This window comes from Sardina pilchardus, chromosome 21 (assembly GCF_963854185.1).
Source record: "Sardina pilchardus chromosome 21, fSarPil1.1, whole genome shotgun sequence".
Taxonomy (NCBI): domain Eukaryota; kingdom Metazoa; phylum Chordata; class Actinopteri; order Clupeiformes; family Clupeidae; genus Sardina; species Sardina pilchardus.
This window is the reverse complement of record NC_085014.1, coordinates 11,775,896-11,791,781: the sequence shown is the minus strand read 5'-3', so window position 1 is coordinate 11,791,781 and position 15,886 is coordinate 11,775,896. Positions and strand designations below refer to the sequence as shown.

General features: G+C 42.9%; 2 protein-coding genes and 1 long non-coding RNA gene across 5 annotated transcripts in view; 1 reads left to right on the top strand and 2 right to left on the bottom strand.

Annotated features, from left to right (window-relative positions):
- Positions 1-3,963, bottom strand: part of limch1b (LIM and calponin homology domains 1b) — a 112,174-nt gene extending 108,211 nt beyond the window's left edge. For all 3 annotated transcript variants that reach the window (XM_062524178.1, XM_062524179.1, XM_062524177.1), the window contains exon 1: positions 3,669-3,963. In XM_062524178.1, the coding sequence (XP_062380162.1) occupies positions 3,669-3,773 (105 nt within the window). In that variant the 5' untranslated portion in view covers positions 3,774-3,963. The remainder of the gene's footprint in view (positions 1-3,668) is intronic.
- Positions 3,964-6,002: 2,039 nt separating this feature from the next.
- On the top strand, positions 6,003-9,311 carry LOC134069176 (catechol O-methyltransferase-like). The gene is made up of 4 exons (XM_062525061.1): positions 6,003-6,357; positions 6,931-7,208; positions 8,471-8,667; positions 8,887-9,311. The coding sequence occupies exons 2-4, from the start codon at positions 6,956-6,958 to the stop codon at positions 9,190-9,192; spliced, it is 756 nt and encodes a 251-aa protein (XP_062381045.1). The 5' UTR covers positions 6,003-6,357; positions 6,931-6,955; the 3' UTR covers positions 9,193-9,311.
- A 572-nt stretch (positions 9,312-9,883) lies between these two features.
- Positions 9,884-14,343, bottom strand: LOC134069175 (uncharacterized). The gene is made up of 5 exons (XR_009936782.1): positions 14,076-14,343; positions 12,118-12,209; positions 11,647-11,890; positions 11,319-11,426; positions 9,884-10,019 (listed from the first exon to the last, which is right to left on the bottom strand). It is a non-coding gene; the product is annotated as an uncharacterized LOC134069175 (long non-coding RNA).
- Positions 14,344-15,886: the final 1,543 nt, after the last annotated feature.

Genomic DNA, 15,886 nt, shown 5'->3' with positions numbered 1-15,886 from the left:
TTGTACCAGCAGCTACCTGGAAGGTGTGACACTATCAGAGAGAGGCAGAGAGGCAGCACACATACACACACACACACACACACACACACACACACACACACACACACACACACACACACACACACACACACACAAGGGGGAAAACAAACACACTCCTCAACATGCAGAGCTCCCGATGATGTCATGGAAGGCTCCGGAAAGCGAACGTGCCGGGACTGCCTCCTCACTGGAGGAGTGGCAGGAATTATCAGCGCTGGTTTTCCATAACAGCCTCTGGAAGCCCGGCTGTTGATGATGCCGCCCTCCCCAAGCAATCACCCAACTGCTGTCATGACATGCAGGTGAAGAGCACTGTTCACCACACCAGTGATATGACTACTACGGCCACATAGTCCTCCTGAGTTGTAACGGTTAGCCACGACTAATCTTTCCATTTCTTCTCTGTATCAGTCACAAACAAACGACGGTCGCTGTATTATGGTCTGTGTCTGCACCACCATCTGCAGCACCTGCTGTTGGTTCTTTCCCTTCCACAAACAATGAGTGCTGCTGGGTCAGTATTTGAGAGCTTTACAAACAAACGTTCTCTTCAACAGTATTCTACTCGCCAACGGTCCCTCTATGGATGGATGCGAGGAGACTTGGCAGCCGAGGCCATCCTCCTGAAGGCCACTCAGGGGGTGAGTCAGCATACTGGCACGGTCCCCAAAGGCAACCTGAGCCATGTCATTTTGATCAGACCCAATGAAAAGCCCTGCAATCCCTGATGAGGCCAACAGGCAACCTCCATAGAGCTGAGCCTACTGTACTGTACCTTTCCCCCCCATAGTGAGGGTGTGAGACAACAAACAGTGCTCAGGGCAAGAGTCGAGATCAGGGATGGGAGTGCGAGGCTGTGTGCCTTCAATCAACAGAAAGAGAGAGAGCGAGAGCGAGAGATACGCAAGTCATAACAAAACACCAGGCCCACAAAAACAGAGCGTGTGCCTGTTCGTACCTGAACTAAGCGAACAAGAAAGATCTCGATTCTCGTTTTGTAGCCACATGTGTCGTTACATTTAGATAACAGGTGTTGACACCTGTTGAGACTACAACGGATAACTGAACTCGTACTGCTATCCAATAAAATGTCTTTCATGTCATTTTCATAATCATAATCTATTGAATTCATTAAAATGAAAATCCAAACCCTCAGAATAAAAACCTCTCAGATATCGCCATTTTAAATACTGTAGCTGTGGTGCTGTATATTTGAGGAGCTAAAAACGACATCTTTTCCGACCTGTTTTGTCTGAATAATATCCCTTCAGGTCATATCGGACCCTATAATGCGCATCTGGTGGAATTCAGGAGTGCATATTTTCCGTTCCACCCTCCTGTATTTCCAAAGTGCTGCATGTTGTTTGTCTATATGAACAATTACCTGAAGGGAGTGGAATGAAAACAGTCTGGGAGGGGGACTAGAAGAATAGGGTGGAATACCTTAGAAGGCCTTAGATCTTGAATCCCGATACAGTGGGAGGATATGATAAAACACTCTCTCACACACACACACACACACACACACACACACACACACACACACACACACACACACACACACACACACACACACACACACACACACACACACACACACACACACACACACACACTGTCACATCTGTTTAATAACAATAATCACAGAACGCAATTTAAATGACAATTTGCTTTGATGTTGTCTAATTTAGACCAAATGCAATCTGGAATGCATATCCATAACAAAGAGATGATGTTCACTGTTAATGAGTTCAAAACAGTTGTCATACCAATGCTCAACAATACAGTGACTACTTCACACGCAAAATGAATATTCCAGGAGCCTTCTAGAAGTCACGCCTCTATTCTCTCAATACCAAATAATTTAATGTTTGGTGTTGAAACATAAATCGCCACACTACTGCATGTTACTACATGTGATTTCAGCCTCATCCCTGCCTAAATGTTATTGACTTGAATCTTAAGAGTGCAACTTGTCAACGGCACATTGCCTGACACTTCAATTATTAGCTCTGTTGATGTTTACCCACACTGACACACCTTGTCTACTTGGCTCTGGGCTAGGCTTGTGAAGAACCACAGCATGGCCTGAGCCCCCCCCCCCCCCCCCCCCCCCACCCCTCCTCCCTTCTCCGTGACATGGTGACACACAGCAGCTGTGTGTAATTACACTTGTGTCTTTGAGGAGGTGGTCAGAGACAACAGACTACCGCTCAAACAGACTACCAGTGGAACAGGCCTCTGTAATAGTCTTATGACATAACCGTGTGTAGCAACAAGGTTACAGAGATGGAACACTAATTTGCTATTTGTGTGAGATGGAAAAAGTTTGATGGCAAAAAAATAATGTAGTGCACAGGCTAAAGAGTCTTTTTGTTTGATAAACATTTCAACCTTTAAGTATTTATATAATATAATTTAAAAAACAAGTATCTTCACAACAAAAACTAACCAGAACATCCCATATCTGGACCTAATGTGAGCCCAGAGGGATTAATGTCTGACCACTCAAAGTCATAACACATAAGTACGTAAAAGAAAGAGTCTCAGACTCCCGTTCCAACCAAATAGCTAACATCTCATTTCAAATGACCATCATCCTTAATGTGGGCATTTCATCTTCAGTACTAACTGGAGTGATACTGTAGGTGGGCTTCTTCATGAAAAGGTGAATGATATTTATAAGTAGGCTATAGGCCTATTCATTAAGTTCTCCACAATCTCATGGACACGGTCATACACGCATTTCTATTAAATCTATCTGTTCCTTACAGACCAAAACAACAAGATCAGTAAACAACACAGCAAAATGAATGTTTCCTGTTATTGAATGGCCAGTAAAGAGTCTATTCTGCCATTACAACACAAAACCTTGGAAAGCTATTAACCAATCAAAGAGATAAATCTACAGTGAATTGTAAGAAAATGAATGTTTCTCTAGAGACGTTCTTGAGAAACGTTCATTTTCTTTTTAGAGACATTGGCTGAAGTCTCTCCCGAATTAAAAAGAATTTGCTCGATTCTTATAAAAAAAAGTAATCTGCTCAGAAATGTGAACAATTTCATACAGCAGTCTGCCTGCGTTTGCATTTGGAAAGGGGGGGGGGGTCATACCACAGAAAACAATGTTTTCAAAAGCACAATGAGGGAAACCAGTGACACAAAGTCAAGTGCAACGTTGCTGGTGAATGCCATGATTCAAATTAGCCCCGAACAAAACCTCGTTTGTCTGATTATTGTCCACCCTAATCTCAGAATGAAGCAAAAAAACATTCATTATGGGCGGAGATCTTATTGTTCTAACGAAGAGCTCTAATTTAACCTTTTGCCAGACTAGGCAATGCCAACGCCGGGGAGAGATGGGGAAATTTGCGTCACGTTTCAACAGGTGATCACAAGACCTGCTGCGTTCTTTGGCTTGTACGATTCAACAAAGGCACTTGTCGTCATTCTTCCACATTAACATTTCTCCCTAGTTGCTGTATAGTCTTGTGATGGTGCAAATAGAGGCTACATCAGACAAGAATCCGTCAAAGATATGCTCTTACGAGAGACAGAGACAGGTGAGACTGCAGCAGGCTAACAGTCCTCTGATGTCAGATTCCTATAGGTCGAATGCACTGACTCACCTCGATCCATTTCTGCGCTTCGCGAAAAGCTGCCTCCGGTGCCGGTTCGGTTTGAGGCTGATGCAGCTGGAGGTGTCGTCCTGCATCCGAGCCTGGGCTGGCCATTTGAAAAGCCGTTCGGAGCTTCAATGAATCAGCAACACAAAAAATAACACAGTGTAGGACGGGTAGCCCAGACACCTATAACGTGGAAAGCCGAGTAGCTGAATTAGCGAAACTTGTCTATGTAGTTTGTCTCGCCGGGTGTCTGACTCGTTCCCCTCTCCCCTGCCTCTCCCAGTGATCTGTGGTAGTGTTTCCTTGCCGCAGACCTGTGCTGCTCTTGCAGATGAGACGCCCCCCTGTTTCTCAACCGCAGGGACCGTGACTGCTGCCGACCTGCATTAGGAATCGAACCAATAGCTAAAAATACATGCAAAAGCGGAGCGTTTCCAGCGGCCAATGGGAGAAGAGGAGCCCGTCCCACATCCTCCGCTCAGGCACCCACGAGCACTCTCCTCTCTAAGGAGCACCGGCTGCACAGCAGTTTGATGCAACCTTTTAAACATGTTCAACATAATACTATAATGTAAATGCAACAAAAACGAAATAAAATATGGTCAAATAAACGTTATAACTGAACAAAATCTAGTTTAACCGTTGTAATTTTGTTCTCTTTATGCAGGCCAGGCCTGCTTCTTGGGCCATCAAACATTGTAAACATTTTTACTTGATTCCTAATGCAGGTCGGCAGTATGAGGTGTGTCATTGCTCTAATGCAATGCACACATCAACGTTTCTTGCTTTATCCCTTAAAAAATCCCTTAAAAAACTGCAGTTATGGGACAAAAAAAATGCAGCAAATAATTCCTCAAGCAGAAAACTATTTTGACACTTAAAGTTATGCATATGTTTGTAGTCATCCACTCTCATTTGGAGTTTTAAACACTATCCCTTCCTTCCTCGATCCTCGTCCTCACTGATAGATAAAGAAGGATGGGGCGGCAACAACGGGATAGTCTATCCAGTGTATAGTTATATAGATCAGTGGGAGCGAGCCTCGAGGACCAAGCATCGAGGATCGAGGAGAGAGTTTGAGAGCCACCCCTGGTCGACACTCGTGTTCCATCCCGTCTTGACTTCTGCATGCCAGATAAGCAAGTCCATCAGCTCCAATTAATCCAAAACTCTGCAGCAGGGATCATCACACGTCCCAAATCCACAAGCCATGTAGGCTAACACCTGGCCTTCTGGACCTGCTGGTCAAATACTGTATAAGACCCTACATAATCACACTCTTGCTTACCCCACTGACCTTCTGGAGAACTACACCCGCACACACTCACTACCATCCTCCTCCTCAGCAGGTCTAGGCTACTCAGAACATCCTCATGTGCCTCAACACCACAGGAGAAAGAGCAATCTGTTACAGTGCCCTTTGCCCTTACATGGCATTATCTTCCCCATAACATCAATGTGAATCTCTTCAGGACTTTATAGCTTTCAGCAATAGGTGTAAGTCTGCATGTGTTCTGCAGAGGTCAAGCGGTTGGGCCATGTATCTGAACAACATAACCGGACATTTGAAACTTCGAGCTTAGCCAGCTCTTACACTACTCCCCTCCTAGTAGCCTATTTAATCTGGAAACTCAGCTCTTATAGGCATGTCTGTTCAGTGTAGCAGTTTTACTCATTAGTTGTGAATATGATGGGCCTACTGTATTCTATACTGTATGTTTTTTATGATTTGTAGCCTATTTGTATGCTTATATTTGTGACTTGTATGTTTATTTGTGATAGTGATAGGCCTGATCAGCATCCGCATCGTCATTTAAATTAAAATAGGCCTACTCTTCTCCTTGTGAATATCACTAAATATGGAGCTTATATTATCCAAAGAACATCCCTTATTCATCAATTCAGTAATTCATTAATGTGTTTGTTGCATTAAATGTGTATTTTCTTATGCATAACAAAAAATCCTCATAATCATAAACATGGAAAAGTCAGGTCATGTCTTTATCCATGAGATGGAGCAGAGCCGAGATGGAGCGTCTACCGCCCCCTGCTGGAGACGAGTTCTGCTTGCGTGTGTAAATTAAAATAGGCTTGATTGAATTATACAGAATTTAAATAACTATTACTATACTATACTATATTTCAGCACACTGATTGTTATAATACTCTTGTGGACAACAACAGCCGAAAACAGAACGACAGTGGGTCTAAGATGAAGATTTGGAAGCGATTTAGCCCTTGACATAGGCTACTGCCATTATTTGTGTCGCTACGCCTTTAAGGTTTCTAGGATACACAACACATGCTCCTTTACACTTCCGCGATTCATTCAAGGAAGAAGAAAAGCCTCCCAAACAAAGCTGGGTTAGCGATTTAGAGGTGGTGATCTCAGAAGAGTATCTAGAGCGCACACTTCCAGCGCTAGTTGTGGTTTCCCGATATGCATCTGTGAAGCAGGCGCGTGTTCTTGACAGTTGTCATATGTCCGTGGCACCTTTACAGCCAAACTCCTGATATTCACACTCACAGACTGACTCCAAACAGGCCAGGCTAGCCTAGGCTACACACGCAGACGAGAATTTAGAATGGTTAGGTTATTCTAAAGTGTTTCAAGCTTTTCAGACATATGACAGAATTAGCCTACTAGGCCCTATTCACCAAGCTGTATCTACAGCACTAGGCCTACAAAGTGGTAAGTAGGCTACTATGTTATTTTATGGAATGTTATGGTGCAGTTTGTAGCAGCCTACATAGAACTAGAGAACATTAGATTGATTAACCTACTATTCTGACAACCCATAAAGGTAACAGGTGGCAACAGGTTTAACGCATCTTTCTAAGCTTTAGTGCTACCGGACATTAGTGATTTTTATTAGATTGTCCACATGAAGTTGGTAAAAGATCTGAGACTAATAATGTCCTAAATGGATAGTTTAAAATAGGCCATCAAGGGGAACTAATGCAAGTGTTTGATTTAATTTTGTTAGAAAAGTGTGGTTTCGTCCAGTAGATGGCGCCATAACACTTATTTCATGCTACCTTTTTCTCAAAAGATCTCTGGACTTGCATACAGTTAAATCCATATTGTACTGAGACACTTTTTAAACTATTCCAATTGTACTTTCCATTGTATTGGAAAATTAGCTTCCTTACGCTACCAACAATTCAAGAATAGCCTTTATGAGATAAATAAATGATAGACCTATTGAAAATCCTTGTAAAGTTGTCTGTGTGATGCCTAACCCCTACACCTGTTGCCTTTCAGCATTCCCTCCAAATCACCTGTGATAATGTCCCTAATTGTTGCCTCGCTGCCCGTGGTTGTCATAGTGACAGTCCGTTACGGTGCGGATCTGTTAGCTTTCTGCCGACAGCTGTTCAACCAGGCTGTGAGGCTCACGCGAGGTCACCCGGCAGTGAGCATAGACAAGACCCACGCCTTTGTCTTCTCCAACTGCACCCATGGCCAAGTGGACAGCGTGCTGGAGACCTTCCACCTGTACAGCGACTCACACCCGTCTCTGTGCATTGGCCAAGTGAAAGGTGAGACTGGAATATTACTGTGAGTCTGACTGAATGTGGAATTGTCACAGAATTCTACCTTATTTGTGACACATATGGCATGATCGACAAATCATCCGTATTTGAAAAGAACAGATACACACTTAATGAAAGAGAGGGAAGGGGGGGAATAACCTGTTGAAATCCCTAGCCCAACCACCTTAAGTACTACTTGTAGTAGCCTACTACTACTACAAGGTATTAAAGAGGAGACAAAGACCAATAGACAGGACTTAAGAGAGACACTGTTGCCTCGTCCATCTTAAATCTACAACACATCAGCATATCTTGTCCAGACTTGTTAATGTGATCTGACTACGTTAGATTAACAGTTTAGTGTCACATAATCTGCAGAAGTAGCATGTGACATTAAGTTGTGATATAGTTAGATAATGCTTTCAAATCTGCACTACATATACATGCGCATAAATGTTCACACTCGTACAGTGCATGTGTGCACACAAATGTACAAGTTAGTGGATAACTGGACTCATGGAACTCATAGTGATGTCTTAAGGCAGTGAAGGGGTCTTATTCTGAATAAGGTTAGTACTTGGAATATCCATATACACATTGGCTGTGTCGAAACATAAATACACACTCTGGGCAGTGTGCATTTTCCGGAAGTTACGTCAGAATAGACTCCGAAAGTCAAGCGCTCTCACTAGATGGGTACTTCGTTTGGCGTGATTTCCAAGCGCGCATCGATGCATCTTTTTTGGCCTCGGATATCCCTTAATCCATTGCGCAGTGCCGGTCAAGCTCCACACGTCATGCAAATCGCCAATCGCCAATCGCCCCCCCCCCCCCCCCCCCCTCCAGTTGTTTACCTCGACCTACTGATATCGTAATATGATGCGGTAGAGGTATACTTAGGAGCGGGAGAGGTATACTTAGGGCCATAAAATGGGCACACTTTCTTCTGAATTTCTGTCCGTGGGTTTTGTGAAACATATTAATTTGTACATTACACATTTTTTAAAAGGACATTTTCAGACAAAATGAAGTATAAATTCAGTTCTGAAATCAACCTGCAAAATGCTCTTTAACTTCCAACAGGAAGTACTAGAGAAAGGCGTATTATAAAATAATGCCACTGTTCTAGGAAGGTACAGAAAGTAAATGTATGACTTTATGGCGGTAATGATCATTGTGTTATATGTGTGCAGCCATTTCCGTGTGGGATGAGTAAAATCACTAGTATTACAATTGGTATAATCGACAATACCTTCTGTGACTTCCAGGTGACTTTCTGGATGAGGTTGTGAGTAATGCTGCCCCAAGGCTGGTGCTGGAACTAGGGATGCATTGTGGGTACTCGTCGGTCCGCATCCTGCGTCTGCTAGGTCCTGCTGGCAGGCTGCTTGCAGTAGAGCAGGATCCTGAGACGGCCGATAAAGGGGAAGAAATCATCTTAGTGGCTGGCTTCAAACACCCACAGGTGCGTTCTCAAGGGAACACTGTATGTTTGGGCTCTGAGGGAGCTGATGACATTATGGGGTTGTTTGTGTTATCTAATGACATGAATGACTTCTTGAACAATATTCTGTATATACTGTACAAAAAAGCTCCAATGCCTTCCCTCTATTCATTATCTATAAAATCTATAGCACATTTATGCCATTTCACTCCTCTATTTCTTCTTGATTCTCTCTTATAGTTCCAGGTGTTGACGTGTCCCTCAGCAGAGGCTGTTGCTAGGCTACAGGCCCACATGGATGATGCCCAGGGCCTAGATCTGATTCTGATGGACCACAACGTGGAGCAGTACCTACCAGACCTGCTGGCCCTGGAGAACTGTGGTGTCCTCTCCCCGGGCTGTGTGCTTCTGGTCAACGGCATCTTCTGCACGGAGGCAAGGCCCTTCCTGGAGCACATCCAGGCCCGGCCACAGTGCTACACCCAGCGCAGGCAGCTACAGGGGATGATGGAACTGACCTGGAACCGGCCGTCAGATGTGTGTTAGAAGGATGAGAGGCTAGATGAATTCCTGGATTCTACAGATGCCCCAGACTCGCTGCGGGCGTTGCTGGCGTCCGTGTGAGCTGCAATAAAGTGATTAGATGCTCTAAAAGCGATAAAGTATTATGAAGCTGAGGTTTTATTTTTCGCTCTCGCGCCACCACTGAGGTTTGTTTGCCTGCACGACTGCTGCTGTGAGTTTTAGAACAGCTGTGTAGAAACTACCCCCCCAGCAAAATCACGTTGAAAAGTCGTTGAAAAGACGTCTTGTCAAGTCGTCGAAACAACGGCCCAGTTTGGTTTAAAAGTGAAAGGTTAGATGACGTCTTTTCATGGTCGTTGAAAAGACGTCTATGGAAAGACGCCTTTTCAACGTTTAAATTTGGTTGAAACCACGTCTTGTTTAGGTGCTGCCATGGACCTATTTTCAACCAGAATTTTGCTGTTATATATTAATTTATAAGCCTATATTATCCTATTATAGGCTTTTAAATAATGTGCATTAAGCACTTACTAACTTTACCATTACCCATACTATTGCTGTTAAAATAAGCCTATATTATCCTATTATAGGCTTTTAAAATGTGCATTAAGCATTTTCATTTACCAACTTAACCATCTAGATGATAAATACATAATCTAATAGGCCTACATTACAATAGCAAGCTAGGCGTAAACAAACAGTCAAACAAACGTTATCCATTTCATTGTAATTTTATTTAATTCTTGAAGTCTCCGCCACCGGACCGTCCAGGTGCATCATGTTTAAGATGATCTGCCTCAGCTCTCCCGATGTCACGGTCAGCCTTGTTGCTCCATTTTTCACCGCAGCTGAAATGACAGGAAACATTTTCATTAACAGTGTTTCCCATACATTGAGTAATCTGTGGCGGGCCGCCACGAAATAATGTTCTATGTTGTACGATTGAAATTATTTTTAAATCATGTTATCAATTGAATCACTTTCATTGAGCTGCGCGCACGCAGCTTTTTCTTTGCCCGAATGAAACCACTGCCTCTGCATGTGCATTTAACAAAACATTAACGATTGTTGAAGGATTGTTGTTGCCACATACGGCGAGCTAAACTGCTATTAATTCTGCTTAACATGCGGCGCAAATGTGTTCAAAACGGCGGCATTCAAGTGAACTTTTGCTAACGTCTCACAACGTAGCCCACATTAAGGAGACTAAACTAAGTTATGCATTCGAGCCGTATCTCTAAGCGTTAGAATAGTGTAACGAAGAGACTCTTGTGTGGTCTCAACCGCTGACCGGCCCGCTGACCGGCCCGCTGGCCGGTGAAGTACCCGATCCAACGCTGCCTCCACAGCAGCTTACGAGGAAAACCCCCTGACTGGGAAGCGACAATCAGTCCTCACTCCTACATCCCCGGCCTTAGCTAGCGTCTCCTAACCCTCTCTGGCTTCACCGCGGGCAGCCCTGAACACGCAGGTGTTATCAATTACAATGTACAATTCCAATTCACATTGATTTCCCCCACAGATCCGCCCCCACACAAGAGTCTCTTCGTTGACACTATTCTAACGCTTGGAGATACAGCTCGAATGCATAACTTAGTTTAGTCTCCCTAATGTAGGCTACGTTGTGAGATGTTAGCAGAGTTAACTTGAATGCAGCAGTACGGTATACATTTTAGGACCGTACAGCAGCCGTTTTGAACACATTTGCGCAGCATGTTAAGCAGAATTAATAGCAGTTTAGCTCGCGCGAGTCTCCTCGTTACGTTTGGATGTCGAATTTAGCATGCTAACAGGTACTTTTCTCTTCCGCTGTCGTGAATGAACAGCTGACAGCGCGGCCGCATTTAGAAGGCGTCACGACGTGATTATTTCTGAGATTCTGATATGTTTTCAAAACTGGAATGTATTGTGCATACGTCATGGTTGAAAACTTATCAGAATCTCAGAAATAATCACGTCTGCAGTCGTCTTAAAACGGCTACATCAAGTCAAACCAGACCGACATAAAAAAAACACACCTCCAAAGTATAGTTTTAGGTTGTTTTGGATAGAAGCGTCTGCTGATTGACTAAATTACCAAATGCGGGGGGGAAAGGAAAATGTATAGCACACTAAAGCATAGGGAAATATAAATGTATTTCACTCACAGCATTAAGGGCCCTGTTGGTTGTGGTTAGCGGAGGGAGGTCCCAGGAAGAGGCCACGTTCTGTACCCTTCCCATTTCTTCAGCTGATAGGTTTGATTCCACCTCCAGCTTGAAGATGGAGAGCATGAAAGAGATACATAATGGTTAGACAGTGTGTTAAAAGTTTATAGAATCATAATAGTGGGTCCACCAGTTGACTCCTCAGTTTTTCTAAAATCATTATAAAATCAAAGACCCACAGTCTTTTGGGGGCAACACACAAACAACAACAAAACAAAATAAAAACACAACATAACATCAAACATTAGTATTTTCTATGTAAACATACAAGCCTGATTGTTTCTCTAATGTCCAGGTCTGCACAGTCCTCCAGGTTTACTGTAGCCGTGTCTGGGCTCCCACGAAGCAGTATGGACAACCACATCACAGAGTCCAGACAAGCAGGGTCCTCCATGAAGGAAAGAGTGCCCCACAATTATCCCAGCCACAATGAACATATCACTGAGAAAGGGAGAAGCTGAGGGGACCAAATGACCAGGCTCTCCTTCAAAGTGGTGTAACAATGGTGTTTGCTGTTTAAAAAAAAAAAGACAAAAAAGCAAAGTTAGAATAAAACAACTTTGCTTGCTACAACACTTAGAAATAATAAAATTCAGTACATAGTGAACCGTACACTGTTCAGATTCTTCAAAGTCATCCAGCAGTTACTTTAGCTTAGAATAATGGCTTCAAACACATTTTGAGACAGAACTTGAAATAATAGATGAAAATGGTTTTACGTAAAGTTTTTTTTTTTTACCCTGAGTAGCATTCACCATCTGACAGTACTAGCAGTTGCAGTTCTGGAAGTTGATGGTAGATCTTCCAGGGACACACTTAAGAGTTGATGTGCTGAGAAGACAAATGAGCAAAGGCTTTAGAAAAAGCAACAGTTACACAGAAAAATGACAGGAATCCCAGACCTCAAAAGCAGCGTCTAGTAAAAACACACTGGAAGTGTCACTTCTTACATAACCAATTTCCAAAAATAATCATTAAACACAAACCCATCAGAACTTATTGACACAGTCTATAACACAGGAGGAAGAGGGAGACACACACACAGACCAGGAAACCAGGGGACACAAGGGACCACAGGGGATAGTCCAACAAGGGGGTACATAGCTTCGGCGCTACAATACAATCACATAAACACACAACTAGTTTCCCCTACCTTTCACTTTAAAATACCAACATATTGCACAACCTGGGCATCTGAGCCTCGACAATGTTGACCACTCTGTTACTACTCTGTGCCAAATGACAGTCAATAAATAGATAGATATTACTATCATTATTATTCATAATAATAATAATAATAATAATAACAACAACAACAATAACACTATTAACATGCTGCACAACTGGTCAACAGGTTCTCCACGTCTGGTAATGATGACTGCTTGCTATGAACCATAAACAATAAATGGAGAGTGGGCCTAATAGCGATTCTGGTATTTAAAATAGTCCTGTGTGGATAACAGCGCGCTGCTTGTCTACTCTAGTCTAGTGTATCTAGCAGGACGGTGGAGAGATATCCATGGTTACAAAGGACTCTTCGGGACGGGTAGATCTAGCCGCGAAAAAAATTCAAATTTTCGCGCTACCTTTGTGAACGTTCTAAGCAGGTCCACGAAATTAGGCCTGGTAAATTCGATTCTTTTTAAGGACTCGGGTTATTCTGAGTCACTCACTCAACTGATCCGGGTTATGCGAGTCACTTGAGTCATGAGTCAGTATTGCTAAATCGCCAAGAAAACGCAGTCCTAGCCCCATTGTCTAACCACTAACGTGCGGACTCACTATTCAGATCTGGTATTTTTGAATATGCAATGTTACTGGCTTTATTATGACATTCTCTTCGATGAAAGTGGAGTTAATAAATGTTGATGGACCCAGACTTTGGCTACCAGTGTAGTAACAAGCATTTATTTTAAAGTGGCACACATCCACTCATGACAATGTAGCCGGCTGATTCGCGCGGCTCAATTCAACTGACAGGCTCGGTTTCTGGCTCTGCGGGAAGTTCTTATCTCGGACTGCCTGTGTGCACCATAGACCTAAAAGAATGTGTGCACACAGACTCGCTAGAGTTGACTTGTGGAGTGGATGCCTACAAAATTGTAAGTTATAGGCCTACAACTTTTGGCAGCTAAGATGTCTAGGACTAGCTTAAGATGTCTGTGTGTGGCACTGTTTATCATTTTAAATTAGATTGTAGTAGGACTCAACTGATCCGGGTTAATGATGCTAGAGACTCGCGACTCATGGGTTAATTTAAAGACACGGGTGAAAGATCCGGGTGAGTCAGGACTCAACCAGCTCTACACGAAATCATGCGTGTTGCAATCAGGTTCCTAACTTCCTACGTTACCACAAACGGCCCTAAATTGTGTTGAATAGATCAGACAGAAAATACTTTCCTTTCATAGAGATAACGGGACCTAACAGCAATTACAAACGGGTTTCAAGTCCGACTACATTATCAGTGGTAGAGTGAATTAACACAGAAGAATTTCTCCACTCAAGTAAAACTAGCCCAGGACAGGTTAAGTTAGCATGGTAACATACAGATCCTCGATTACTCCGCTGTCCGCATAATCATCTCTGATAGCACTGTTGATGGTGTTCAGAGCATTCGTCTCGTTTTGGCAAAACTGACTCTCGATCAAAATGTTACATTTCTACTTCCTAAATCATAGGCATAAACTCACTTACCTCAGTAGCAGGTTCCATCTTCACGCTGTTCTTCAACGGCTTCAACTGACTGTGTGTTTCAAACAAAGTTCGAAATGGGCTCGGCTACGGCTTCCCGCCTCCGTTCCTCTTGTACATGCGCAGAGTTCACTCCTGTCTCCTTTACGTGAACATTTATGTGATTTTTTTTTTTTATCAGAATTTTAATTACTCATTATTTCAATGACTGATTTTTTTCCATCTGAATTTTTCCTCTGATTTTTTTTTCAGAGGGGAGAAGGCTAAAAACAGAGTTGTCCGTCCATATCAACTGTTGCCATGAGTAAACAAACAAAAGTCACACATGCAGTTAACGGCAGCCAAGATGGCGGCGCCGGGCGCCCGTAGAGTTCGCGGCGGATTTGGGCAATCCCCAGGGGGGAAAGATGGTCGACAGGAACGATAATGTAGTCCTAGGTAGACTATAACTGATAATTTACATCAGGATTTAATCAGTTGATATGTGGTCTGAAAAAGGACGTGCTAAAGACGTCTTTCCTTAGACCAAAATGGGCCGGCCAAAACAAGACCATTATTCTACGTCTAATTTTGGTTGAAATCAGGGCCATGACGGACCGACGGGATTTAGCCCAAATAGGGAGGGAAAGTAATCTCATCGCCACCTGGTGGTTGCGTTCCTAGAGGCTAGCGGGAGTTGATGGGATTTTCTTTTAGAAAAAATATATCTCGGCCCACGATCGGAAGTTAGTTAAATGCCTTCAATATGCTATCCATGTAGGTCAGCTCTATTGCTTCTAGTGGTCATACTTTATTTTTTAGGATCAGTTTAATTGTTTTGAGTTTGTTTGTAACATGGTGATAACGAACTACAGTAGCTAGCTACAGTAGCATTTGACATCACCAGTTTGGGCGCTCCATCTCCAACTGATCAAAACGGCAATTTGCTTAACTTGCTTATCATATTTTTGTAAAAACAGAGAGCGATGTAAACCGCGTGGTAATTACCTTTATGTTGGGATAACTTGTGTTGTGCTCCTACTCACACAAGAGCTGGCAGTAAGTGTGATTGTCTACTAACTAACCAACTAGCTAACAGGCTAATAAACAAACCATGCTAGGTGAGTAACGTCGTCGAAGGGTGTCACGTCACTTGAAGTTGTAGTCCATTTATGAAATGAAACGAGCAATTACGGTTTTTTTAAATAAGGCGAAATAGAGTCTGATATTTTCACAGTTAGTAGATTATTACAGTATGCCGACTGAAAAATATTTTTGGTGGATAAGATCGCTGGTATAGCTGCGTAGTATTTTTTTGAAAAGTCGGTCTATGGGACTTGACATTGGAGCTGCTCTTCGATAGGAACGCAACCACTTGGGGCGCTGGTTTTCACTTTCCCTCCCTATATCAACGTTGAAATGACGTCGTGTGCTGGGGGGGTACTTGGTGTGTGTATCTACCTACCTCCTGGGTCACCGAGTGCATGCTGTCATTAAAGTGGCATGACCTTAATGAACTGAAAGAAACTGAATTGTTTTGGTTTATCAAAACATGATACGAAAATGTGTTGTTTTCTGAGACTCTGTGCAGTTTCCACTTACATTTTCCACTTTCCACATTACGTATATAATATACTCCAAAATCAGCTTCAAATGCATTCATGTTCTAATTGGCATGTGCCAAAATGTGCCTGCAAGACCACATGTAGCAGTGCTGGCAAGACAGCTGGCATCCAAACTATGTGAATTCTGATATTTTTTCCTAGCTATATACTATTAAAATATAAAATCCAAATATGATATGATCACTGACAAAAGTATTTACATGGGACAGA

Excerpts from the sequence above, each read along its gene's own strand:
- LOC134069176 (XM_062525061.1), top strand. The coding sequence starts at position 6,956 with ATGTCCCTAATTGTTGCCTCGCTGCCCGTGGTTGTCATAGTGACAGTC. Across the intron at positions 7,209-8,470 it reads GTGCATTGGCCAAGTGAAAG|GTGACTTTCTGGATGAGGTT; the intron begins GTGAGACTGGAA and ends TGTGACTTCCAG. Across the intron at positions 8,668-8,886 it reads CTGGCTTCAAACACCCACAG|TTCCAGGTGTTGACGTGTCC; the intron begins GTGCGTTCTCAA and ends TCTCTCTTATAG.